The 15,862-nt window shown below is 40.3% G+C and overlaps 1 protein-coding gene across 1 annotated transcript in view; it reads left to right on the plus strand.

The window, feature by feature from the left end:
- The window catches only part of armc1 (armadillo repeat containing 1), a 32,081-nt gene extending 16,465 nt beyond the window's left edge, over positions 1-15,616 (plus strand). Inside the window, exons 4-7 of the mRNA XM_055633980.1 lie at positions 669-852; positions 8,242-8,358; positions 11,665-11,739; positions 14,868-15,616. Of these exons, the coding sequence (XP_055489955.1) occupies positions 669-852; positions 8,242-8,358; positions 11,665-11,739; positions 14,868-15,059 (568 nt within the window). The 3' untranslated portion in view covers positions 15,060-15,616. The remainder of the gene's footprint in view (positions 1-668; positions 853-8,241; positions 8,359-11,664; positions 11,740-14,867) is intronic.
- Positions 15,617-15,862: the final 246 nt, after the last annotated feature.

Here is a 15,862-nt window from a genome sequence, read left to right on the forward strand (position 1 = left end):
TTTTGCAATATTTGATATGTTAAAATAAATTGAGTAGAAATATTCCCAATGTTAAGTTAATTTGTTGGCAGAGCGATCCACCAGTGCTCGCTGCTGACGTGTATGGTAAATGTTTGCGTCCTCTTGAGAATCCACTATTAGCTAACTTGCTGACAAGTATCAGCTTGAGTTTCACATCTGTGAAGCCACCAGTGATTTAATGTTGTCAAATTGGGGGAAGTACATAATTCACTCATGATTCAAATCAATTTCTGAAGTCTTATGTGCTTAACATTCATTACTAGGATTTGTTCATTCCTACCTAACAACTACTATGCGGAGAACATGCCCGACTTGGAGGTGCAATAAATGTATCAATTGAATATAAGCACTTTTAAAAATCAAATTCTCTCCCATCTTCAATGGTGGTGATGTTAGCAGATACGATAGTGGAATTTAAGAGGCTTTTAGATAAGCACGTGGAAGTGTAGGGAATAGAGGGATATGGGCCATGTACTGGCAGATGAGAACAGTTTAACTTGGCATTGTGTTCGGCACAAATATTGTGAGCTGAAGGGCCCATTCGTGTGCTGTGCTGTTATATATCAAATTTAAAATGTAATAGATTTTTTTGTTGCATTGAACACACATTTCTGAATTATAAAAGCACTATTTTTTTTTAAATCTAGGACAACAACACCTGGTGAAACTAAGAACTTAGCAAATGAAGTCTATGAAATTTTACAGTCTTCAAGCAGCGAGGAAGACCACACAGATTATAACTCGCATAGGCGCAAACCACAATTTTTTCTGGGAAGTACTAACAAACGTGCAAAAACAGTTACCCTGCAAATAGATGGTTTGGATGATTCGGTAAGACATTGGGGTTAACTATTCATGTTCTTGGTTTACTTTGGAAATGCATCTTTTTAAGCTGGTCATACATTTTGGATCAGTGAATGGTTCTAACCAGCTTCTTTAGGTGAAGACATAAGCATTTTACAATAGGAATAACTGCATAAAGTTAGATCCATATTTCTCAAATTATGGCTTGCAAAGATTTTCATTAAGGTAATGTGACATATTTTAGATTTATGTCAAAAATGAAGCATATATTGACATTGAAAATGGTTGCTCCAGTTTTACTTCGGTTTCCCAATATATTTGCATTCAAATGTTTATTTTTAAATAGATGGTAGAAATATTTGCACATTTTAGTGTTCTTACCCATTCTCTTTTTTTAGTCCTGAGGGAATCTCCCACTGACAGAATGGCATCTTTATTCCATTTGTCCTGTCTCTATCTTTTGTAGCTGGGAACTGCATCCAATTTGCCCCACTGAATTTGAATGTTTGATTTAGTTTTGGGCCTGGCGATTCAAAAGACCAAATCGTATTTTCCTTTTAAAAGGCTCTGTTGATGACTAATGGGAAACAAACTACAGTTGTACCCTAACTATTTGAAGTGGGTGTTATGTGATCAATGTTCTCGAGGCTTGCTTTTTGATTTGTATGTCTCTTAAATTGCATGATTGAAATGCGGAGACTTTAAACTAGAACGGTTGGGGGGAGGGACCCAAATAGAGAAAGCTAGTGGACAGTGTGTGAGACAGGAGGCAGAGAAGGGAAGCACTCAGACCCAACATGTAGGGGGGAAAGAAGAAAACAATAATAAACAGAGAATAAGAGGTGGTGGGGTACTTAAATGTGTGAGCAGAGTGACAGAGGGGTGTAAAATGGGGGTAGAAGCAATAGGTAGCAAGGTGAAAAGTAAAAGTGGCAGGCAGACAAATCCAGGGCAAAAATCAAAAAGGGCCACTTTTCAACATAATTGTGTAAGGGGTAAGAGCGTTGTAAAAACAAGCCTGAAGGCTTCGTGTCTCAATGCAAGGAGCATTCGTAATAAGGGGATGAGTTGAATGTGCAGATAGCTATTAATGATTATGATTTAGTTGGGATCACGAAGACATGGCTCCAGGGTGACCAAGGCTGGGAGCTGAACATCCAGGGATACTCAATATTCAGGAGGGATAGACAGAAAGGAAAAGGAGGTGGGGTAGCGTTGCTGGTTAGAGAGGAGATTAACGCAATGGAAAGGAAGGACATTAGCTTGGAGGATGTGGAATTGATATGGGTAGAGTTGCGAAACACTAAGGGGCAGAAAACGCTAGTGGGTGTTGTGTACAGGCCACCTAACAGTAGTAGTGAAGTTGGGGATGGCATCAAACAGGAAATTAGAAATGTGTGCAACAAAGGTAAAACAGTTATAATGGGTGACTTCAATCTACATATAGATTGGGTGAATCAAATTGGCTGAGGAAGAGGATTTCTTGGAATGTATGCGGGATAGTTTTCTAAACCAACATGTAGAGGAACCAACGAGAGAGCAGGCTATTCTAGACTTGGTACTGAGTAATGAGGAAGGGTTAGTTAACAGTCTTGTTGTGCGTGGCCCCTTGGGCAAGAGTGACCATAATATGGTTGAGTTCTTCATTAGGATGGAGAGTGACATTGTTAATTCAGAAACAAGGGTCCTGAACTTAAAGAAAGGTAACTTTGCGGGTATGAGACGTGAATTGGCCCAGATTGACTGGCAATTAACTCTTAAAGGGTTGACAGTGAACATGCAATGGAAGGCATTTAAAGACGGCATGGATGAACTACAACAATTGTTCATCCCAGTTTGGCAAAAGAATAAATCAGGGCAGGTAGTGCATCCGTGGATAACAAGGAAAATCAGGGATAGTATCAAAGCAAAAGATGAAGCGTACAAATTAGCCAGAAAAACAGCCTATCAGAGGACTGGGAGAAATTCAGAGACCAGCAGAGGAGGAGAAAGGGCTTAGGAAAGGGAAAATAGATTATGAAAGAAAACTGGCAGGGAACATAAAAACTGACTGCAAAAGTTTTTATAGATATGTGAAGAGAAAGAGATTAGTAAAAACAAATGTAGGTCCCTTGCAGTCAGACACAGGTGAATTGATCATGGGGAACAAGGACATGGCAGACCAATTGAATAACTACTTTGGTTCCGTCTTCAACAAGGAAGACATAAATAATCTGCCGGAAATGGCAGGGGACAGCGGGTCAAATGAGGTGGAGGAACTGAGTGAAATCCAGGTTAGCCGGGAAGTGGTGTTAGGTAAATTGAATGGGTTAAAGGCTGATAAATCCCCAGGGCCAGATAGGCTGCATCCCAGAGTACTTAAGGAAGTAGCTCCAGAAATAGTGGATGCATTGGTGATAATTTTTCAAAACACTTTAGATTCTGGAGTAGTTCCTGAGGATTGGAGGGTAGCTAATGTAACCCCACTTTTTAAAAAGGGAGGGAGAGAGAAAACGGGGAATTACACACCAGTTGGTCTAACATCGGTAGTGGGGTAACTGCTAGAGTCAGTTATTAAAGATGGGATAGCAGCACATTTGGAAAGTGGTGAAATCATTGGACAAAGTCAGCATGGATTTACGAAAGGTAAATCATGTCTGACGAATATTATAGACTTTTTCGAGGATGTAACTAGTGGATAGGGGAGAACCAGTGGATGTGCTATATCTGGACTTCCAGAAGGCTTTCGACAGGGTCCCACATATGTTAGCTTTCATAGCAAAATGATTTGAGTATAGGAGCAGGGAGGTTCTGCTGCAGTTGTACATGGTCTTGGTGAGACCACACCTGGAGTATTGCGTACAGTTTTGGTCTCCAAATCTGAGGAAGGACATTATTGCCATAGAGGGAGTGCAGAGAAGGTTCACCAGACTGATTCCTGGGATGTCAGGACTTTCTTATGAAGAAAGACTGGATAGATTCGGATCGTACTCGCTAGAATTTAGGAGATTGAGGGGGGGGATCTTATAGAAAATCACAAAATTCTTAAGGGGTTGGACAGGCTAGATGCAGGAAGATTGTTCCCGATGTTGGGAAAGTCCAGGACAAGGGGTCACAGCTTAAGGATAGAGGGATAATCCTTTAGAACCAAGATCAGAAAAACATTTTTCACGCAGAGAGTGGTGAATCTCTGGAACTCTCTGCCACAGAAGGTAGTTGAGGCCAGTTCATTGGCTATATTTATTCATTGTTCATTGTTAGATGTGGCCCTTGTGGCTGGAGGGATCAGGGGGTATGGAGAGAAGGCAGGTATGGGATACTGAGTTGGATGATCAGCCATGATCATATTGAATGGCAGTGCAGGCTCGAAGGGCCGAATGGCCTACTCTTGCACCTATTTTCTATGTTTCTATAATTGTATAGTCTTTATCCCCCAACAGCATCATGTTTTCTATCTTAATCTTCCTGAATCATATATAAAATGAGACCTCCTTGTGGTTTGATTAAATAATTTTAACAGGTAATGAGTAGGAAAGGATTTGAAGGATATAGGTCTAATATAGGCAAATGGGACTAGCTTCTTCATTGGTGGGTGAATTGGGCTCAAGTGCCTGTTTCTGTGCTTTATTTTTGTATCAAAGTGTCCAAGTGTCATTTTTGCCAACTGGATATGATTGAAGTTTTGGTTTACATTAACAAGAGATTTTGTCTTTGTTAATAAGTGATTGATTATAATTAATAGACCAGGATCTCTTGACTGTAGCATGCCATATACTCGTGAAACTGGAAGCATTTGTCAGGAATGTCAGCCTGTGTGGAAGACTTCTGTATAATGGAGCATCACACCCCAAATAAGACGTGGGAAGAAAACGTATTGTTGTGTAAAAAAATGAAATGAAATGATTCAATTTATTGTCATTGTCAGTGTACAGTACAGAGACAACGAAATGCATTTTTTTTTAGCATCTCCCTTGAAAGGGAGACACAGGGCGTCGCGGTGTGCCCGCGCCTGCCGCCGTAACATTCCATTACAGGCAAAGGTGGGTGAAGTGTCTTGCCCAAGGACACAACGACAGTATGCACTGTCGTCCGTAAGAGAGATGTGCAGTGATGCAGTTTATTTTTACCCAAGAAAACAACTAATTTTTACTTGATTAGTTTTGCAGTAAATCCATTGGCATGCATAAATTCCTTTACTGCCTGTTCTTCTACGGCATATTTAAATAAACAATTGGTCATTTTCAAAGTATATCCTGATCTAAGATTAGGTCATAGATTTTGCTGCGCATATCATCGTTGGATAACAAACAGGTACCTTTCTTAGCCCAGGACTAGCAATCTGAAATGTTAGGAAATTTCTCAGTTGAAGTCAGTGATTAGCTCCTTGCTTTTGTTGATGTTATGGGTGAAGTGGTACCACATCAACCAAGTGTTCCATCACTCTCTCCTGTATGCTGACTTGCCACCACATATTCAGCGACAAAAGAATGAATTCTCAGGTATTTATTAGAAGTTGCATGTCGAGAAATACCATTTAAACTGCCAAGGAATGGTACCAATTTTGCTCCGCTAACGACAATTTTCCATGAAGAATCCACAGATGAGCTCAACCACTCTTCAAGTTGTCGTACCACTTGCAAGGATTCTATTCCTTTTTACCAATTCCTCAGCATTTACTCCAATCATGAGACTTTCCACATAGGTGCCTCTGGGATGTCTTTATTCTTCCTGAAACATGCCGTCATGGTTAGCATGGTCTCCTTTTTCACTTTTAAAAGAAAAAAAGAGAATTGATTAAATAGATTTAATAGAGATAGTCAAAATAGATAAGTGAGCATCTCCGTCTATATCTCTCATTTCAATAGACAATAGGTGCAGGAATTGGCAATTTGGCCCTTCGAGCCAGCACCGCCATTCAATGTGATCCTGGCTGATCATCCCAATCAGTACCTCATTCCTGCCTTCTCCCTATATCCCCTGACTCCGCTAGTTTTAAGAGCCCTATCTAGCTCCCTCTTGAAAGCATCCAGAGAACCGGCCTCCACCGCCCTCTGAGGCAGAGAATTCCACACTCACAACTCTCTGTGAGAAAAAGTGTTTCCTCGTCTCTGTTCTAAATTGCTTACTCCTTATTCTTAAACTGTGGCCCCTGGTTCTGAACTCCCCCAACATCGGGAACATGTTTCCTGCCTCTAGATTGTCCAAGCCCTTAACAAGCTTATATATTTCAATGAGATTCCCTCTCATCCTTCTAAACTCCACAGAGTGTACAAGCCCAGCTGCTCCATTCTCTCAGCATATGACAGTCCCGCTATCCCGGGAATTAACCTTGTAAACCTACATTGCACTCCCTCAATAGCAAGAATGTGCTTCCTCAAATTAGGGGACCAAAACTGCACACAATACGCCAGGTGTGGTCACACTGGGGCTCTGTACAACTGGAGAAGGACCTCTTTGCTCCTATATTTGATTCCTCGTGTTATAACGGCCAACATGCCATTCGCTTTCTTCACTGCCTGCTGTACCTGCATGATTACTTTCATAGACTGATGTACAAGGACCCTCAGATCCCATTGTACTTCCCCTTTTCCCAACGATGCCATTTAGATAGTAAACTCCCTTCCTGTTTTTGCTACCAAAGTGGATAACCTCACATTTAACCCCATTAAACTTCATCTGCCATGCATCTGCCCACTCCCCCAACCTGTCCAAGTCACCCTGCATTCTCATAGCATCCTCCTCACAGTTCACACTGCCACCCAGCTTTGTGTCATCTGCAAATTTGCTAATGTTACTTTGAATCCCTTCATCCAAATCATTGGTGTATATTGTAAATAGCTGCAGTCCCAGCACCGAGCCTTGCGGTACCTCACTAGTCACTGCCTGCCATTCTGAAATGGACCCTTTAATCCCTACTCTTTGTTTCCTGTCTGCCAACCACTTCTCTATCCATGTCAGCACTCTACCCCCAATACCATGTGCCCCAATTTTGCCCACTAATCTCCTATGTGGGACCTTATCAAATGCTTTCTGAAAGTCCACTGGTTCTCCCTTGTCCATTTTCCTAGTTACATCTTCAAAAAATTCCAGAAGATTAGTCAAGCATGATTTCCCCTTCGTAAATCCATGCAGACTCGGACCGATCCTGTTACTGCTATCCATAATTTCCCTTTCCCCTGACTCAGTCTGAAGAAGGGTCAACCCAAAATGTCACCTATTCCTTTTCTCGAGAGATGCTGGCTGGAACCACTGAGTTACTCCAGTTTTTGGTGTCAATATGGTCAAAATAGAAGCATTTTGAGACAAAATTGGAGAAATGCTTTCCATGTTTAACTTAAGGTTTTAAATTTACCACCATTGGAAGATGAAGGGAATTTTCTTTTAAAATGTTTGGATTGGTTGGCACATGAGAAAGGTAGTGATGGACTATTCTGTAATGGCTTTTGTAAATTTATAAATAATTGAAGGAATAAACTTTAAAACATAAAGTCTCTGGATTAAGATTAAGATATATTTTATGAATTGGTGTGAGTGCAATAGGTCTAAAGCCCACATGAATGCTTTGACTTTTAAAGTTCATAAATATTAATAATTTGGTTTGATCAATGTTGAAAAGACAGATTTATAAACATTTGCAAACCATTTATCTGTTCCATAATTAGTTTCATAATTAATCCTTGTGTAAGTAAGAACTGCAGATGCTGGTTTAAATCGAAGGTAGTCACAAAATGCTGGAATAACTCAGCGGGTGAGTCAGCATCTCTGGAGAGAAGGAATAGGCGACGTTTCGGGTCAAGACCCTTCTTCAGACTGATGTCAGGGGAGGGGGCGGGACAAAGATAGACAGTAAGACTAGTGGGAGAACTGGGAAAGGGATGGAGAGAGAAAGCAAGGGTTATCTGAAGTTAGAGGTCAATGTTCATACCACTGTGGTGTAAACTACCCAAGCGAAATATGAGGTGCTGTTCCTCCAATTTGCACTGGGCCTCAATCTGCCAATGGAGGAGGTCCAGGACAGAAAGGTCAGATTAGGAATTGGAAGGGGAGTTGAAGTGCTGAGCCAGCGGGAGATCAGGTAGGTTAAGACGGACTGCGCGGAGGTGTTCAGTGAAACGGTCGCCGAGCCTTGGTCTCGCCGATATAGAGAAGTTGACACCTAGAACTGTGGGTATAGTAGATGAGGTTGGAGGAGGTGCAAGTGAACCTCTGCCTCACCAAGAAGGTATTAATTATTTTATTAATATGGTCATAATTAACCTTGCTGTGTCCTTTTAAAACAACTATCGACCTATTAAAATTATTGAATAATTAACATAGCCTTGTTTTAGCAGCTGTAAAACAGTGTAAACTGTGTACCTCTTATACTGGTGCGCACAGTAAATTTAGTTTCATTTTATACATCATGATTGATCTAATATGCTTTCCTTTGGTTTTTAGTCACGGAGAAGCATTTGTGAAGAAGCATTGTTGAAAATCAAAGGTGTTATTAGTTTTACTTTCCAAATGACTGTGAAAAGGTGTATTGTGCGGATCCGATCTGATCTAAAAGCAGAGGTAGGTCTATTTTTAAAAGAATTGGTGTTTCATTGAAGAATTGTATGATGTATTCTGAGTTGCACTTGTTTCCCAACAGTTGAACACATTAAATTGCCTGTTATCTTTTTCTTGAAATGATTTGTGACGGAACTCTTCCAAGGCCACTTCCAAAATTAGGATTAATGCTTACCTTTTTTTTTTTTTTCAACTATCCATGATCGTTACTGGGCCAAATGTCTTTGTGTACTTGCATTGAAGTCACACTTGTGTTTTACACATACTAGACAAAATGAGTTATAATTGTAGGTGATTTTGTTTGTTAATAAGCACAAAATTATCACTCAATAGATAATCTTAAAATTATTTAATCTTTTGAAAAAATACCAACATTAACTGAAATAACCAATCAACAATGGTGCTTTTTGCAACTATTCATAAAAGGAAAGCTAAACCTATGAATTATCAAGTGCTATTTCCAAGAAACAAAATGATGACAACTCTACTTTCTTGATTCTTATTTTTCAACCATACAGATATAAGTTTCATTATTTTGCACTCATTAAGTTTTATTATGTTAAATAAGGTTTAGGGCATGATAACGGATCTTAACTTTTGATCAAAACTTTAGTTATTATCGGCCGATGGAAGGGAGGGAGAACTCTAGTCAAGTGAGCAATACAGACACTTCACTGTCATCATCCACTTCCCCGAACAACAGAATTACATCGTATTATATAGTGTTTTTTTTTTGTCATCTTAGCACATTCCTCAAACATTAGCCATGGTCAGAGCTGCAGGAAATAAAGGTTTCTACAGAATGCATCACATCAAAGGCATTTTGTCATATTGTATAAGATACCTTACATATTAAAGACATTGGCCATTTGTCAATACCTCTTAGTGAGATCAATCTAGCTTCTTCTCTCGTCACTTCCCCCCTCACAGACATCGGACATTTGGTGCAAGGCATTTTACATATTAAAGACATCAACCATTTGTCAATACCCCTTAGATCAATCTAGCTTCCTCTCTCGTCACTTCCCCCCTCACAGACATCGGACATTTGGTGCAAGGCATTTTACATATCAAAGACATCAGCCATTTGTTAATACCTCTTAGTGAGATCAATCTACTGGAGAAAAGCCTAATTTGAGACTAAATATAAGCTGTAAGCTAGCCCAGGAACCAATTTAATATATTCTTATATTTTTAACTTAATTCAGCCTTATCACACAGTGATCAATAATGAGGCCATAACTATTTGCAGTCTATATTCATCACTTGGATTAAGGAACTAAATGTTGTGCAGACAAATTTGCTAATGGCACAGATGGGAGAGCAGGTTGTTAGATGGACATGGTCTCTGGAGAGCTACAGATAAGTTAAATTGGTGTTAAATTCAAACAGATGGTGTATAATCGGGATTGTGAGGTTTGGTTTAGTTTAGTTTATTATCGTGTATACTGAGGTACAGTGAGAAGCTTTAGTTGAGTGCTAACTAGTCAGCAGAAAGACGATGCATTTACAGTGTATACATCTAGCTAAATGGCAAGATTGGAGCAGGGGAATGTTGGTTAAGGGCTGAGACAGTGGCTGAGCAGGTGGAGCTACCACCTCAGAATTTGCAACCTGGGTTCAGTTCTAACATCTGTGTTTGTGGAGCTTCCTGTGATTATGTAGGGTTCCGACCAAGCCCAGAAACAGGCCCTTTGGCCCAGCAATCCCCGCACATTAACCACTATCCAACACTAGAGACAATTTTTACATATATACCAAGCCAGTTAACCTACAAACCTGTATGTCTTTGTAGTGTGGGGGAAAACAAAGTTCTCGGAGATAACCCGTGCGGTAACGGGGTAACGTACAAACTCCATACAGACAGCGCCCGTAGTCAGGCACGGAAATTGCTATCAAAACATGGGGGGACACAATTTTTTGGTGGCCGCGCGCGCAAGCGCACACATGTGAGGCTTCGGCAATGGGCCCTGTGGACGGTAACATCGGGAGCTGACCTGGTTGGTGACCGACTCCGAACTCCAGCAACAGCAACTTCGTCCGCCCCGAATCATGGGGCTTCAACATCGGGAGCCTCGACGCAGCAAGTTGTGGGGGGGGGGGGTGGGGGGGTGGAAGATCCCGCGGCCGGCCGTGCCGGGCACTTCAAGCTCCGCTCTATGATCTTTACTCCACCAGGACGTCTCCCTCCTCCAATCACAGCGCTCTATCCTCAGTCCCAACCCCCCGAGTTCCACCTCTGAACGACACCTCCCTCCTCCAATCATTGCGCTGAATCATCATGGGCCCCCCCCCCCGCTGTCTGCTGACCGACGACTCTCTCACCCAATCGGCACCCTCGATCATCAGTCCCACCTCCACTGTCTCGCGGAAAGCGGAGATTTTTAATAGATTTTTGTTACCGACTTTTAAAATACGGATTTCAAAACATGGTGGGGGGTGGGGGAGAGGATCGTCCCCACCTCTCAAAACATGGGGGGGATGTGTGTGGACTATTTACAGAAGCTAATTAACCTAATTGGCCAATTTTGGAATGTGGGAGGAGACCGGAGCACTCGGAGAAATTCCATGCGGTCACAGGGAGAACGTACAAAACTCTGTACAGACAGCATTCATAGTCAGGATTGAACCCAGGTCTCTGACGCTTTGAAACAACAACTCTACCGCTGTGCCACTATGTTGCCGTAAAGTAATCTTTATGACTGGATTTTTTTCGTGATAATGAACATAGCCAGGATTGCAAACAATCTACTATTCATCTTGTTGGATAACATGGTGTGGTGAGGGTGGAGGTTGGAATATTGATAGTATAATCTTTTTTTTTAATGCAAATGCAGGATTTCCAGTTTGTGACCAATTAGATTATTTAATCCATATGTATTTCTAATCAATATTTTTTTTTTATTTGCTTTTATCTTGGAGCTTATAACATGAGATTTGAAGTTGGCAATATTTGAAGTCTCCAACAAAGAGGGAAGTTCTAAATGAGAAGTCTTAAAATATTGTTAATTTGAACATTTTGTGATTTATTTTGAAACTATATAAATTAGTTTAATGGCTTTTTCACTTTTGACATGACTTGTAAAAAGATGGAAATTAGGGGCCAATGGAGGACAGCAAACTGCTGTGGCATATAATGTGGTTCATTTATATAACTGACTATGTAAATTATTTTTCCAGAAACCAGTTAAAAATGCTCAATTTTTGTAATGTTGCCTGGCAAGTTGCTGATTTTTGTTTCCTTTCAATAGAAGTGTGAACGTTGCTTGCTTTAAACAATATTGTTAATGTGTTTTTTTTTTGTTGTAGGCATTGACATCTGCTATTGCAGCAACCAAAATTTTGAAAGCACATCAAGTGGTCAAAAATGAAAGTGGAGAGGAGGTAAGACAAAATCTGCAATTTGAGACTTAACTATTTTATTATGCTTTGACATCTGTTCTCCAGTTAAGGCATTGTGACTGGTAAACACATCACTCCTAAAAAAAATATGAATATCTTCAAGGAACTGAATTCTGTTAGTAGGAGGCTTAGATCATGCCCTTCTAGATAACATCTAGCTTTTTGCTTTTTTCCAGCCACCCACCCCCGTTGATATAAAACATAATTCACATGCATAAGAATTCAGACAAGGCCAACATTTTGCTTAATACTGCACAGTAATGTCCCTGAACTTGAGTCCTAATGTTTAGACAATTCTGAAACTTTTCTGAATACACTGTATAAATCTCTCTGAGCAGTGTTCTTCTTTGAATGGCATATTAAAAAAAAGTGATTCTTGTCTAAAATTATAAGTTAGTTTGCCCCAATCTTTTGTCAAGATCTAGCAATAAAAGTACAAGGTTTTGGGATATCAGTAGGTGACTGGCCAACTGAAGGATCCCCATCCTCTGACCACCGTTCATTACTTTATTCACTTGATCCATGTCCTTGCATTTTCATGTTAATTTATTGACTTCTTGTCATATACACCAGGGTGCAATAAAAGTCCTTGTTCATGTGAAGTTCAGAGTAAAACAGTGTGTATACAGTAATAATATGATGAGCGCAAAACAGCAGAATGGTGCTGTGTAGGAAGGAACTGCAGATGCTGGTTTAAACCAAGGATAGACACAGTGGGACAGGCAGCATCTCTGGATAGAAGGAATGGGTGAGGTTTCACCCATTCCTTCTATCCAGAGATGCTGCCTGTCTGAGTTACTCCAGCATTTTGTGTCTACAGTAGAATGGTGCTAATTGTCGTGCAGAATTAGAGTACTACAGAAGAATATTAATGTGCGTAAATGGAATAACCAAATGAGGTAGAGTTAAGATTGCATTACAACATCTCTGGGAAAGGGAGGTGAAAGAGGTGATTGGTTTAGGGGTCGGATAGCAGTGGGGAAGAGACTATTCTTAAGTCTGGATGTGGGGCTTTCTGAGAGTACAGACAGTAAAGCAAGGGAACGAGCACACAAACCTGAGGGGCACCCCTGTTGAGAGTCAACTTTTCACTGTAACTTAGTACACGTGACCATAAACTAAATTAAAATGGGAAGAAATGTTATTCTTGGGTCTGCTGCTCAAAAAGACCAGAAACCAGTACCAGATGGAGACCCCAAGGACAAGGCCCAGAAGTTTTGGGGAGTGCTTATCTGGTATGATGGTGTTGAAGGCTGTGCTGTAATCAATGAATCTCATCATAACGTATTGTCCAGGCAGTCCAGAGCTGAATGTAGTGCAAGGGAGCACCGTGCAAGATCCACCGTGGACAAATTGCAGGAGGTCTAGATTGTCCGGTAGACTGGGCAGATGTGGGGCATCACCAGTCTCTTGCACTTTTTTATGGTCGAGCTACTGGACTGTAGTCATTGAGATGGGTCACTTTCTATTTCTTGGGCACTGAGATGGGGGAGGTTTCTCTGAAGCAGATGGGGACAACAGACTGTTGAAGAGAAAGGTTGAAGATATTGGCTAATACAGGCCAGTTGATTGGCGCATGATTTCAGAGTCTGCCCTGGGAATCCATCTGAGCCGGCCACTTTCCTAGAGTTGTGTGGGACAGAGCCAGTGGAGGATACACGATACGATACGATGGCACTTTATTGTGGGGACGTACCTAGGTAGAGCTTTGTTTGACAATTCAAAACGGGTTGTAAAAGGCATTTAATTAATCTGGTAGAGATACATCGTTGCCAGAGCTTGCCTCTGGTTTTGCCTTATATGTTGTGATGGAATTTAGGCCCTGCAACAGTCGTTTGACATCCACTTCACTGAATTGAGCGTCCAGCCTGTTTTGGAAGATACTCTTGGCATCTCTGATAGCCTTATAGAGATGGTGCTTGACCATCTATATACCTTAGGGAACATAATTCTTGAAAACCGTTTTATTGTCAGGCAACTTGTAATAAGAGGTATCAGTCTTTTTATTACTGTAAATAGAGAATGTAAAAATCTATGGGCACAGTCCTGATCTTCATGTACCTACAGCCTCCTCTATTTGTGCAAACTAAGATTTTTTTAAATCTGGTTTAAATTGATTATTACTACATCTATATTAGAGTGCCCAGAATTAAACACAATTGAATCAGCATTTTATGAAGATTTAGCTCGTTCGCCTATCACACATGCATTTTTAGTAAATTACCTTTTCTTAACAACTTTTCACTATCTTAACATTTGTATATGGCATTTGGTTTGTGTTCCTGCACCTATTTGTCTCTGCACCCCCTCCCCCATTTTAATTGTACCATTTACTTTGTTTTGCTACCACCATTGTCAAAGTGAATTGTTTTTCACAAACTCTTGTCAAGTGCAAACTTAAATTATGCACTCTATTTTGCACTCTGTGATCAGTTGAAAGTTCTGCTCAGAACTGTTGTGCATTGTAAGTAGTTAAATGACTGACAGCAAATGGAAAGGTCAACAACATTGCAGTACAGGTGTCAGAGGTTATGGGGAGAAGGCAGGAGAATGGGGTTAGGAGGAAGTGGTAGATCAGCCATGATTGAATGGCAGAGTAGACTTGATGGGCCAAATGGCTTAATTCTACTTATCTTTTATGAATATTGCTATCTTCAAACAATGGTTTGGATCATCCAGTTCTGTCATGCCACATTGGGTGAGTGGGGAGGGGGAGCGAGAATGTGTAGTGTGGTCTAGATTCTGCCTTCAAATTGTTTCTCATCATAAGTATGACATTTTATAAACCCCCTAATCTAGTTCATGTAGAAGGAAACAAAAATGTATATTTTATATGTCTGAAGAAGGGTTTCGGCCCGAAACGTTGCCTATTTCCTTCGCTCCATAGATGCTGCTGCACCCGCTGAGCTTCTCCAGCTTTTTTGTGTAACCTGTATATTTTATATGTTGACTGCATTAGTGGCACCTTGTTTGACTTGTTAACAGTTAATAAAAGCAAGTTCTAAAGGATATTTGCAACATTGCATAAATTACAACCAGAGGAAATTGTGTTAGTCCTTACCTAGATAGTTTGTCACTGGTCTTTGAACTTTTTGTTCATTATTTTATAGATGCTGGTTCCGTTCCATGGTACACCTGTTGAAGTTGAGGAAAACACAGATTTACCAGACTACTTGCCTGAAGATGAGAGTCCAGCAAAAGATAGCGACAATGCTGTTTCTCGTGTGGGGAGTAACAAGGAAGTTGGGAGTGGCTGGTTCAGTACAGCAGCAAACTTTTTATCGCGGTCATTTTATTGGTGACGTGGGACCGGCATCAGAGTTGTTGCACATAGGATTATGGAAACCATTTTTCCATTGTTGTGATGAATTGCCCAGTGCAATTTATACTAACGCAAACACTGCAGTTTGTAGAGGCTTTATGTATATTGCATATTCACCTAAACAAGAAGTTAAGCTACCGGCAATAGAGAAGTTCCCTTCTGTCTTTGTCACTGAAGTACCTCGCAATCATGTTTTTATTTTTCAACGGGTCCACATCAGTACCAAAATTACATCAAAACTAAAGCTTGAACAACCAGAATATGGACAGATTCTTCTGCAGCATCCTACGTTGGGTTCCATATTCAATTCTTACTTCTTGAATACTGTACAGAAGACCTTTTTGTTATGTGTTGTGCATGAATTTATTTTGGATGTTACACAGTTCAGTGGCATTCACAAATAGTTACAGTTTACCCAAGATCTAAAGCATTACATACATATGCCTTACTTTTTGTTCAAATTCTAAAGCCTTTATAATGTATGCCTTTTCTATTTGTTTTCTATTTGAATAATGAAATACAGCATGCTCATTGGTGCATTTTGTCCTTGTAACTTATTAATTTTCAACCATATCTGTGCACTAAAGTTGCACCCTGCTCAATGTAACTGACATGTTGCCTTTTAATCTAGTTTTTCAACATTTAAAGTAATATGTCTAAGCTCATTAACTGCACATTGTTGCATTGTAAGATAAAAAGAGATCCAATTGTAGTTTGCCAGATATAAACTATAATTTGAATGTTTGAGGTGAAAGGTATGTATAGTGTTCAACAAAAGTCCTT

The sequence above is a fragment of the Leucoraja erinacea genome, chromosome 4 (genome assembly GCF_028641065.1).
Source record: "Leucoraja erinacea ecotype New England chromosome 4, Leri_hhj_1, whole genome shotgun sequence".
Taxonomy (NCBI): domain Eukaryota; kingdom Metazoa; phylum Chordata; class Chondrichthyes; order Rajiformes; family Rajidae; genus Leucoraja; species Leucoraja erinaceus.